The sequence below is a fragment of the Trachinotus anak genome, unplaced genomic scaffold (genome assembly GCF_046630095.1).
Source record: "Trachinotus anak isolate AG129_WGS33_773 ecotype Australia unplaced genomic scaffold, CSIRO_AGI_Tana_v1 ptg000008l, whole genome shotgun sequence".
Taxonomy (NCBI): Eukaryota; Metazoa; Chordata; class Actinopteri; order Carangiformes; family Carangidae; genus Trachinotus; species Trachinotus anak.
Window position 1 is genome coordinate 21,879,835 of NW_027273859.1, and position 11,225 is coordinate 21,891,059.

General features: G+C 40.5%; 2 protein-coding genes across 2 annotated transcripts; one reads left to right on the forward strand and one right to left on the reverse strand.

The window, feature by feature from the left end:
• The first annotated feature begins 708 nt into the window (after positions 1 to 708).
• agpat9l (1-acylglycerol-3-phosphate O-acyltransferase 9, like) lies at positions 709 to 6,518 on the forward strand. The gene is made up of 14 exons (XM_071483486.1): positions 709 to 848; positions 1,265 to 1,472; positions 1,587 to 1,650; positions 2,898 to 3,046; positions 3,143 to 3,288; positions 3,711 to 3,785; positions 3,899 to 3,988; positions 4,073 to 4,166; positions 4,275 to 4,390; positions 4,728 to 4,783; positions 4,997 to 5,082; positions 5,184 to 5,312; positions 5,472 to 5,551; positions 5,959 to 6,518. Exons 2-14 carry the CDS (start codon positions 1,329 to 1,331, stop codon positions 6,065 to 6,067), a joined length of 1,338 nt encoding a protein of 445 aa, XP_071339587.1. The 5' UTR covers positions 709 to 848; positions 1,265 to 1,328; the 3' UTR covers positions 6,068 to 6,518.
• Positions 6,519 to 8,969: 2,451 nt separating this feature from the next.
• Positions 8,970 to 10,966, reverse strand: myl7 (myosin, light chain 7, regulatory). The gene is made up of 7 exons (XM_071481695.1): positions 10,932 to 10,966; positions 10,594 to 10,695; positions 9,980 to 10,055; positions 9,708 to 9,812; positions 9,542 to 9,620; positions 9,369 to 9,417; positions 8,970 to 9,291 (listed from the first exon to the last, which is right to left on the reverse strand). Exons 1-7 carry the CDS (start codon positions 10,932 to 10,934, stop codon positions 9,187 to 9,189), a joined length of 519 nt encoding a protein of 172 aa, XP_071337796.1. The 5' UTR covers positions 10,935 to 10,966; the 3' UTR covers positions 8,970 to 9,186.
• Positions 10,967 to 11,225: the final 259 nt, after the last annotated feature.

The following is an 11,225-nucleotide window of genomic DNA, read 5'->3' on the forward strand; positions in this document are numbered from 1 at the left end:
CAGGTCAGCCTTCTAGCAGCTGGGTCAGTGATTGTTGCTCTCAAATGACAAGAGAAACTAACAATTATTGTAGGAACCAAGATAATAATAATTTTAAAAAAGTTGTCCAATGAAAAACTGTTGTAGCACCAGTGTAACATGTTTTATTTTATTCTATTTTCAGTACAGATATACTTTTATTTTTTTGTCCAAAAACATCTCACCACTAGTTTGACTTTTTCAGGAGCTTTCAGCCATATCCTGCGGTCGTCACCAGTTTATAGTGTTAACTCAGAGCAAATTGCTCTCACAGAAAACTACGTGGACCTTGTTGTAAGACCTTTGCCACTCTGCCATTTCCAAGGCACAAGCCCAAACTTTGTTTCATTTGATTGCATTCTAGTGTTATTAACTTTTAATTCAATCAGCCAGTCCCACTGAGATTAAGATCCCCTTTGCCAGAGGGACCTGAGAACAGCAGAAGAGATAAGACAAAAAAAAATATAAGTTCAAATCCTTCCACTCAGTTGAGACTTTAAGGCTTTAATGTACTTTGTAATTCATGCAGTAATTATTCTAAGCTCTAATTAATGACTAAGCTCTTCATGCTTTAGCAACGAGTATAGGTTTCAGTGTCCAGAGTATCCTGTGGGAAGCTGAGCCAAGTATTTCCCCCACCACAGCGGGACTGTCGAGCTGCTGGAATCCGTCCCGCGTCTACGTGTCTGCGTTTCCCTCTCGGTGCAGAGGAGGCGCTGCCGGGTTCACCTCCGTGAACTTTGTACCAGTTGTAAACGGGCGTGTTTTCGCTCCCTCACTCATTTGAGTTGTTCCTCAGGAAGTTAAGGACATGGACTGAAGTTTGACAGGTAAGGAGAGTCGGTGTAACCTGGAAACAAAGGCGCTTCTATTGTAGACACCTGAAAGAAATAATGCGGTATTGTTCGCAGTCTTGTAGTTATTATAGGAAAGCCCTGTCATAGTTTGGTTATTCATGGGTTTGTTTATGTTGGAGGGAGTGCATGTGGTACTGATCCTCAGTGTGTATGTGCTCTGTGTCAGTGTGTGTGTGTGTGTGTGTGTGTGTGTGAAGTGTACTGTGACCTGTTGAGACTTAACTCCTGATTAAATGAACCACAATGTTTTTCTACATTAGTTTCCCCCCTTTGTCATTGTTGTTTCTGTTGACCTTCAAATGCTGACCAACAGCCTGACACAGTGTGGCTTAATCTTTTTCGTATTGACAATAGTGACAGCAGATAACACCTTTTTTCATTACATACAGGACTGCACTACATCTGAGCCACAGGGCTGCACTCGTATAGCCTACCTCAGGGAATAAGGTGGAGATGGAGGATTTCTGGGCAGCGGCCCTCTGGGCTCTGAAGATTTGGCTGTACCTCATCATCAGCCTCATCATGATCCCAGCCATGTTCGGCTTCTCACTGGGCATCTCTGAGACCTACATGTCCATCCTGGTCAAAACCTTAGAGGTACTGTCATTCAGATTCCTCCGACAGATGATCCCACCGTGCAAATATTCAGATTCTCATCCACATCCATGTAAGACATGACCATGAATGTCTCCTGTCTGTGCTCCTCTGCAGTGGGCTACTCTGAAGATACAGAAGGCAAACGCAGATGACACACTGAAAGCCTCTGCATCTAATGGTGAGAAATAGACAGACAGATAGATAGACAGATAGATAGACAGATAGATAGATAGATAGATAGATAGATCTAAACTAAATTAAAAAAGGGCTCTTCTAAAGAGAAGATATTGTCATATCCTTTATTGTGAAAGATGGGGTTTTAGTGACACATACGTGTTGAGCTGTAATACTGGATTACATAACTTACTTTATTACACGTCTGGGTGGGTATGTTGCAATGATATTGCCCGGTTTTAAAGGAGTAATTGATTTAGACGTTGAATGAAGACTGTTTACTTTTTCGCAGACAGATAAACGCTAACAGGATAATAGCACCATGACCTTACATGGAAGGTTTATTTCTCTGCTACAGGAGTTACAGCAGTCTCTGTCTGGCACCGGGACTCAGTTAACCTGAGAAGTTTTTATGTATTAGGTAACAAGGTGAAGTTTCTCTGCAAGCTCTGCTTATCTCACAAGACGCAATTACACAACTTTTTATCAGGGACTAAGCTGCTCAGGGTGGTATCTCCTGGTGTAGCCCATCAAGATGTAGGTCATGTCAGCAAAATGTGGCCTCTGCAAAGTTCAAAGTATGTAAGTGTTTTTTTTTAAATGTGGAGGACGAATACAAGAAGTGAAAGGGCTTCATAACAGAGATAAAGAGGACTGTGCTCGAAACATTTTAATCGAATATTGAATGCAGAGTTTGTTACTTAAGGTTTTGGACTTTGCCCTCTGAGTTATCAGATAATGTGGAGTCTAAGGTGAGACCAACTCTGAACTGTTCTGAGACCTGTTGGATGGGCAGCTGCAGTCCTCATCACTTAGGACTGCTCTTGAGATATTGTTATGTATCTGAGGTCAAAGTTTTAGATGAGTTGTTGTTGGAAAGCTTCATGGAAAGTTTCTGCTGAGAACTATTCATGAAATATCCCATCTGGTCTCTGATCAGTGCTGGTATGTCATGAGATTGACAGCCATTTATAACAGTATTAATTTTATATTTACAGTACAGTATATGTGTGTGTGTGTGTGTTTGTGTGTGTGTGTGTGTGTGTGTGTGTGTATGTGTGTGTGATGCAGAGTTCCTGTCCTTCAAAGAAACACATCCCTACATTCCTGAATGAACTTTGCTTTTTCTTCTGGTGACTCAAACCCTTTTGTCTTCTAACCAGATTGTTTTGCAGACTATGATTCTTCTCAGAATTTACTGTGTGTCTGTGTCTGTGTGTGTGTCTTTGTGTGTGTGTGTGTGTGAATCAGGTCTTATCCAGAGGGAAGATGGCTCCATGGAGAAAGAGTTAGAGGAACTTAGACGCAGTCGCCCCAAGCCACCAGTGGGTGGTGATTTTACACTTAGTGACTGTTTTTATTTCAGCCGGAAAGGAATTGAGAGCATTGTAGAGGATGAGGTACATCTTAATTTTATCAGCGAGAACACAATTATGTTATGTCAGTGGAAATAAATGATCTTGTTAAGTGATCTGGTTTCATTTTTTGAAACGAAGGTGACCCAGCGGTTCTCTTCAGAGGAGCTGGTGTCCTGGAACTTACTCACTCGCACCAACAACGACTTCCAGTACATCAGTCTGAGGTTGACACTGGTTTACGGCCTCGGCATCATTGTGAGATACTGCATCCTCGCCCCGCTCAGGTACACCAGCTCACTGCAACATCGAGCTGTTAGTCAGTTCTAGTCATACAGAGGCAGAAATAATGTCAAGAGGCTGAGCTTGAGTACTTTGTCCTGGTAAAAACAATAATGTTTACATTTGAGCTGAGAGTGAAGCGTACTGAAAAAAGCAAGGTGTGAAGGAGGAAGAGGTTAATGTCATGAAAATATCCCTAAAAATACAAAAATTAAATCTGTTAAATGAAATGGATTATATGCATTTTATGCACCAAAGACCATATGTTCATCTCTGCCCATTGAGTTTTATTAGCTTCAGTGAATAACGTTGCTACACTTACATGTGTCTAGTTTTTTTTTTTTATTCAGTCAAAGTTGATTTCATTTATTATTATTTTTATTTATTTTTTAATTTTTTTAAAAACTGAATGTGATCCTCTCTCCAGGATAACACTGGCCTGCATTGGCTTGAGCTGGCTGGTAATAGGAACGTCTACAGTTGGATTGCTTCCAAATTCAAGGTGACCAGAACATATACCTAGTCCAAAAATAATCATTTTGTGTATATTTTTTTTAAACACTTTCATGCTGGCTGCCCCCTCAGTTGTGCTTGTTTGCTTATGTTGATTTTTAGGATTAAGTCTTGGCTGAGTGAATGGGTCCATGTCATGTGCTACAGGATCTGCGCTCGAGGACTCTCTGCTGCTATCTGCTATCACAACAGGTGGGTGAACCCGCTCCCCTTGTACCTTTATAACAAAAATCAGAAGTAGCCTTATAGCCTGATTCTGACTTTGTGGCTTCACAGGGAAAATAAACCCAAAAAAGGAGGCATCTGTGTCGCCAATCACACCAGTCCTATCGACATCGTGATTCTCTGCAACGACGGGTGTTATGCTATGGTATGGGGGCCACTTTTTTTTTTTTAACTATAATATTTAAATACTCATAGATTATTCTTCCTTCTGAATCATGATGTGTTGCCATAATTATCCCAATGCGTTTATCAGGTGGGTCAGGTCCATGGAGGCCTGATGGGAGTTATTCAGAGAGCCATGGTGAGGTCCTGTCCTCATGTCTGGTTTGAGAGGGCAGAGATGAAAGATCGCCACCTAGTGACCAAAAGGTCAGTTTTGCACTTCTTCACTTCAGCACATCTTTTCAGGCTTGTCGTTGCAAGTCTTTCTCGCCTGTGTTTTCTCTCCTGGCACTAAGAGAGGTTGGCATTTTCCTGGCAAGAAAAATCCTCTAGAGTTTCTGTAGCTCCAAACAAGAACAGATATGTTTTGGAAAGTTGCTACTGAACAGTGACTCACACAGTTTGGATCTCAGTATGTCTTAATATCACATCTTCACTCAGACACTCGTTCCAGATGTTTGATGCATTGTCCCAAATGTGAAAAAAACCCTTCAAAAGTGCAGCATGTAGATATTTATACATTACCTCTTTGTGTTGCTTCCAGGTTGAAGGATCACGTGAATGACAAGACAAAGCTTCCCATATTAATATTTCCAGAGGGTAAGTGTGACCACAGTTACTTTATCCACACCATGTCTGATGTTTGTCTTTGTATCATCAAAGATAAGACTCAGTGAGTGTTGTTATTTTAGCTCAGTGCCTGGTGGCAGTCTGAGCGCTGAGCGGTGACGAACGAGCTGCTATTTTATGTTGGTTTGGACTGAGCTCACACAACTCCATCTCCTTTAATGTCCTGATGCCTGGTTTCTACAGGAACGTGTATCAACAACACATCTGTCATGATGTTCAAGAAGGGAAGTTTTGAAATTGGAGCAACCATATATCCAGTAGCCATTAAGGTACAGTCAGCCCCATTTCTCATTCAGATTTTTTTCCAGCCGTCTGACTCGTATGTTTCTGTTTCTCACTGCGCTTCTGTGTATTTTTGAAATTTTCTTAGTATGATCCAAAGTTTGGAGATGCTTTCTGGAACAGTTCCAAGTACAGCATGGTCAATTACCTGCTGAGGATGATGACCAGCTGGGCCCTTGTCTGTAATGTCTGGTACCTGCCAGCCATGCACCAGCAGGTGTGTATGACATGTGTCCAAGCACGTGAGCGCTTGCATGCATAAGACCACGTGTACAGCCCACAGGTGCCTACCCCCCCCATCCTTCCACATATGTACACACAGAAACACATGTTTGACTGAATTTGTTGTCTATTCAAAAAAAAAAAAAAATGGTAGGAGGGGGAAGATGCTGTGCAGTTTGCCAACAGAGTGAAGTCGGCCATCGCTCACCAGGGAGGGCTGTTAGATCTGCAGTGGTAAGATTTGAACTCTTGGCTTTTATTTTTATTTCTTAACAATGTGACTTTTTTTCATCTGGTGAATTTTTCTTCTTTGAAACAGACAAAACAGACTTTCAAAGCTCTCAAAATTCAGTTTAGTCCAGGTCAAGGCTTAATTCGTCACTGAGAAACTGACACTGCCTTTTAACACACAAGTAATTGCACCATTAAATAAGAGCTGGTGAGAGAAAACCTTGTATGAACTTAGATTTTGAGTTTCCAACAGAAGGATGATATTTTTAAACCACAGAGGAGCCCTTTGTCAGAATATCAGACATGATAAATCACCAAAAAAATTGGCTTTTTTGCATGAAAGTGATCTTGCAGTCTATTACACGTGGTCCAATGATCAGCGACACTCACAGTTTGTCCTGCCTCTGCAGGGACGGAGGCCTGAAGAGAGCAAAGGTGAAGGAGACTTTTAAAGAGCAGCAGCAGAAGAAGTATAGCAACATGGTGGTGGGAGACGACAGCAGCAGCAACAGTGACTGAGACCCCCAACCGGTACGATGGACAAACCCCTGCCCTGGAGGATTTACACCAGAAACAGGCCTCTCTCCTCTAGCATGCCCTCATTAGCAGAACCTGATATGAAATGCAGCACTGCCAAGTGGGCATAAATGAACACTGTGAAAAGTTTGGTACAGCTAAAAGGAGGAGAGTCTTAGTGATTAACAGAAAACCTAAGTGCAATATTGACCTTTATGAGGAACAGACTGACTGTGAAAAGGGAAAGCTCTTTGTTTTTATTGCTGCTTTAAGACATCTACTGCTGGGATTGAAAAATGCTGAGAAAATGCTCTGAATGAAATGTGTGATTGCAGATAAGCCACTGGATAGACAAACTGGATTCATGAATGTCTCTATTCTCACAGTCAGTTGCCTCCTTCATGGGCTGCTCATTGTTGTTTTTTTTAAAATAAATTTTAGTTTATAAATTGAATACCCAAGATGTGATTATTCAAGAGCAAAAAGACCCTGGGAATCTGTGTAGTTTTACTGTTTTATAACATAACATGATTATTTAGTGGAACAGATACAAAAATACTGAGTTAATTATGATTTAAGCATTTAAATATGGGCTTTATGTATTTAGATATTGCAGTATTATACTGCAAAACAATGAACACTGATAAGCACCTAAGGAACATAGAGTTTTCAGTTAAAAGACAGCCTGTTCAAACAGTCCTCCCACTTTGAATTAAACAATGATAGACATACAGCTTTCTTTTATGGTCTTCACAAACAAAAAAATGCTTTTGGTAACCTTTGACCCCTCAACACTTTTTTCACAGAAGTGCAAAGGACACAAGAGACACAAGGGTTTGAGGGTTTGGCACTTAAATAATACATGATAATGTTATATGTGAGAGCACAGTCCATTAAATGTCCACACGAGACGTGACGGCCTTAAAGGAGAACACACAGCTGTGACTTTTTGGATCTCTCTCCACTGGATGGTTTTCCTGAAGCATTATCCTCACCGCCTCCAGTCTTTGCTGGGACTTCCTCTTTGACCGCTTAAAAGAAATGAAATAGGAACTTGTTTAAAGTTCACTCTTTGTGTGAATGTTGACACAATCTTGACATTTCTTCTGTTTTTAATGGTCAACAGTCTCACCGTCGTCTTCTGGATGATTACTCTGATCTGTGTCATCCTGCGTAGAAAACAAGCATCCCTTAATCACACGAATGACAGCCATAGTAGCACATTGTGTGTGACAGCTTTTAAACTAGGAGCCTCTACTTGATGACAGTACTTACCTGCGATACGTTTCCTTTGTTTTTCTTGCTCTGCTGGAGCACCTGATATCTGCAAAATATCATCAGCAGTGAAAAGACGTTTGCATGTGGTGGCCAAGAAACTCAGCTGAGTCTCATTTATTTACAGCAACGTGTGGCAGACAACAGACAGTGTGTCACAGCTTTCCTTAAAATGTGACTTCCTGCCTCCTTTTATTAACCCAGCCAGGAGAAACAAATGGTATGGTGAAATATTTATGAGCCACTCACATCTGTGTCTCCCTCTGCACAGTTCAAATGACAAACAGGCTGCTGTTGATTCACCCTGGCAGCGTTTAAATGAAGCTGCTTTTATCCCTCAGCAATAAAACCCAATAAAGCTGCTCTGCAACATCCTCTGTGGTTCAACCTCGATGAATACAGTGGCTTCTACATTCAGAGAAGGCCACACTATAGGTTTTGTTCTTTGTAGACTATGATTTTAAATTTAGCTAACTAGTATTATCTCTAGGATAATATGAGCCTGGTTTGGTGTCTTCAAGCAAATCAAGCAAAAAAGGTCAGATTTTACAACCACTCCACACTGTGTATTGTAGTGAAAAGCTTCAACATTACCTTGTCAAACATAATTAATCAATAATCAATCTTAAATACAGTGCAGCCTTAGTATCTCAGTACACACGTGCAGTGATCTACCCACCGATGTAGATAGGAGTCAACGTTCCTGTTGGCAGGTTTGGGTTTCCGCCTTAGTCCAGCTGGTGTCCATGTTGTGCTTGTATCTAGTCCCATATCCACCCTGCCTGCAGCTCCAGGTGCAACAGACATCTCTGCCAGCAGAACTACAGATTTCACAGAGCAGAAATAAACTCACGGTCATTTGGATGCAACGCTGCTGTTGCGAATGCGCTGCGAGAGGAGCCCTGCCTTGCAGAAGTTCACACACTCCTGGTCTTCTTGTTGTCCACTGGCTGTTTGCTGTGTGAGCAGGAAAATGTGGCTGTGGAGTTTATGGGAATGTTTGTTGTTGTATCCATAGCAACAGTGTCCCAAAAGAATGGAACAGCAGTGAGGCCTCGGTGAATGTGATGGATCCACCGACATCTACTTTACTTCACTTTGAGATGATTCTGATTTAAGCATTTCAGTGTGAGCCTGATGGATCTTGCTCTGATAAGTAGGCAGCCATACCCGAACAGTCTTCCCTCTTTGAGCGAACCACTGATCTACTGGCATCTTCTTTACTTTACTGTAAAGCATTTAGAAATAGCCCTGTATGGTTTTACAAACAGTGCGTGGAAAACCTTGCATCAATTTTCTCTGAGAAGTAAAACAGCTTTTGAACATGCATTTTTGAGCTTAACCTGAAAGGGTTTGATCATGTTTGTCCTGGCTCTCAATATACTGAGGAAGAAAATTTCACAACAATAAGAAACAGTTTTTAGTATGTTCTAACTCAAATTACATATTTCCTGAGTTGAGTTTAACTTATTACCATTATTATTATATAATCGAGGATGTTTATTTGCTGACCTTTTCAGTGAGTGATGTATAGATTTTTCTTTTAGGATTATTAAATTAAAAGCTTTTTAGCCCTATCCCATGTGTAGTGTTGCTTAACAGGATGAGCATTTGTAATCATCAGAGAAGCTTTTGAGGAGCCAACACTTTATTTTCATAGCATACAAACAAATAAGCCAGTTTTAATACCAACAGAACTGCAGCATTTACAACCATCGAACAGTTGAGTTTGAATGAATCTGATATTCCAACATTATGCCATCAAACATTCATATTTTTGAACGATAACCATCATCATCAGCCTGTTTAGGTGACCTGTACGACCTGACAACACATAACGGTGCTTGTTAGGATTCTTCCTTCTCGTCTCCATGTGTGATGATGTAGCAGAGCGACTTGTAGTCGATGTTACCAGTTGGGTCAATGGGAGCGAGAGCGAAGGCCTGATCCACCTAAAGGTTTATGAAGTGACAAGTTATCTGGTGAAAATTACTATCTCAAGGAATACTTTGAAAGTGAAAACACAAACCTCTTCTGCTGTGAATTTATCAGCTTGGTTCATCAGTAATCGCCTGAACCTGGGTAAAAAAAACAAAAACAAAAGACATGTCAAAGGAGAGATAAATAAGATGTTATGTAGATGTATGTATTGTTACAGCTAATATGGAAAATGTGAAAACTACTTAATAAAACTGATCTTACTCATCCTTATTAACAAAGCCCACTCCATTGGGATCAAAAAGCTTGAAGGCAGCAAGTATGGTGTCTTCAGGATCGGTACCTGGAGGAAAACATCCATCAACATCTAAAAGAATTTTAAAAATGAAAGATTTAACATGTGTGTTTAACATCTGTGAAAAGCGCTCACCATTGAGTTTCTCCCCAAAAAGAGACAGGAACACAGTAAAGTTGATGGGGCCCTTCCCCTCGCTCAACATCTCATCCAACTCCTCATCTTTGACATTAAGCTTCCCTGGTACACACACACACACACACACACACACACACAATCAGTTCAAACAACTATACAGTATCAAATGCATTACAAAAGGCAGATTACATCAGTACAACCTTTTTATTTTTAGGTAAACATACATTAATAGATTAAAAAGATGAAGAGTAAAGGTTAAAAAAAGATACCTAGCTGTGCATAGGTCTCCTTTAAGTCTTGTTTTTTGATAACACCGTCTCTGTCCTGGTCAATGCAGCCGAAAGCCTGTAGGATAAAGCACAAACATAAGTTTTCACAATTGCTGGTACAAATCAATGAAATGATAGTGAGAAATACAGAAAGGCACCTATTTTACCCTGTACAGTTCAAAATTATTATTTCTTTCTTAACCAGGTGTAATAATGTAGGTTGCTTGCTTTTTTCAAGACGTATGATCATTTTATTTAGTTTTACAATATTCATTATTGCTGGAAATTAAAGGAAGAAATGCTAGCATTGATCTTTTATAGGACCTGTTGCACAAAGTGCTGCTTAGTAAAAATAGCCAAACGGACGGAATAACTGAACTTGAAATTCATAAACTTTTTTTCATAATATAAGATGCTATGCAATGTGGATATATTTTTTATTCTTGCAGTTTATTTATACGGCCGCTCCAATCATTCAGAGAGACATTAAGTTAACTAAAGAATGTGAATTGCTTGAATATTTTTCATTAAGAATCAAAGGTTCCTACACAAATTTCCCTGAAGAAAAGTTTTCACAGGGAGCCGTGTCGAGGCAGGACAGTCCAGTACACTACCTCCTTGAACTCCTGTATCTGGGACTGCTCGAACATGGAGAAGACATTGGAGCAAGACTTCTGTCCTCCCCTCTGTCTCTTATTGGAGGCCTTCTTACTCGCCTGAAAGATAAACACAAACTCATCATTCAGTTTACTGATATTTTTACTGTACATTCATGTTTTGGGTGCTGCAGTTTATCAGTGTACAAGTCATTCAGAAGTATAGAAAAACGCTTTTACCACTGCCCTTTAAATATACAATAACCTAAATACAACACCATAATAACATCACTAAATCATCTGATTCTAAATCATCACTGAAAATATCAAAAGACTGAAAATGCTGTCTGACTTACCATGTCTGAATGATGGTACGGGGAGTCCTAGCAGAGGTGTGATGCTGGGGTGGGTTTTATGTATGGTCCATCTTATCTTCTACCATCCTACAATAGCCTGTGGTAGGCAGCACAGTCCCTTACATGGCCATGGCTGCTCTCTGTGTGGCTGTGTGTCGCTAATGGGACCTGATAAGAGGTGAAGCAGCCAGGATTCCTCTGGGCTGGAAATAGAGATATGAGGAGCAGAAAGGGAGAGAGGAGACAGGGGAAAGTGACCTCTGACGCTTGACGGTCGCTGAACCAAATAAAGTT

Coding starts and splice junctions, on each gene's coding strand:
- agpat9l (XM_071483486.1), top strand. CDS start 1,329: ATGGAGGATTTCTGGGCAGCGGCCCTCTGGGCTCTGAAGATTTGGCTG. Junction 3,786..3,898: donor GGATTGCTTCCAAATTCAAG/GTGACCAGAACA, acceptor GTTGATTTTTAG/GATTAAGTCTTGGCTGAGTG. Junction 3,989..4,072: donor GCTATCTGCTATCACAACAG/GTGGGTGAACCC, acceptor GTGGCTTCACAG/GGAAAATAAACCCAAAAAAG.
- myl7 (XM_071481695.1), bottom strand. Junction 9,621..9,707: donor TTTTGGGGAGAAACTCAATG/GTGAGCGCTTTT, acceptor GTTTTCCTCCAG/GTACCGATCCTGAAGACACC. Junction 9,292..9,368: donor ATAAATTCACAGCAGAAGAG/GTTTGTGTTTTC, acceptor ATAAACCTTTAG/GTGGATCAGGCCTTCGCTCT.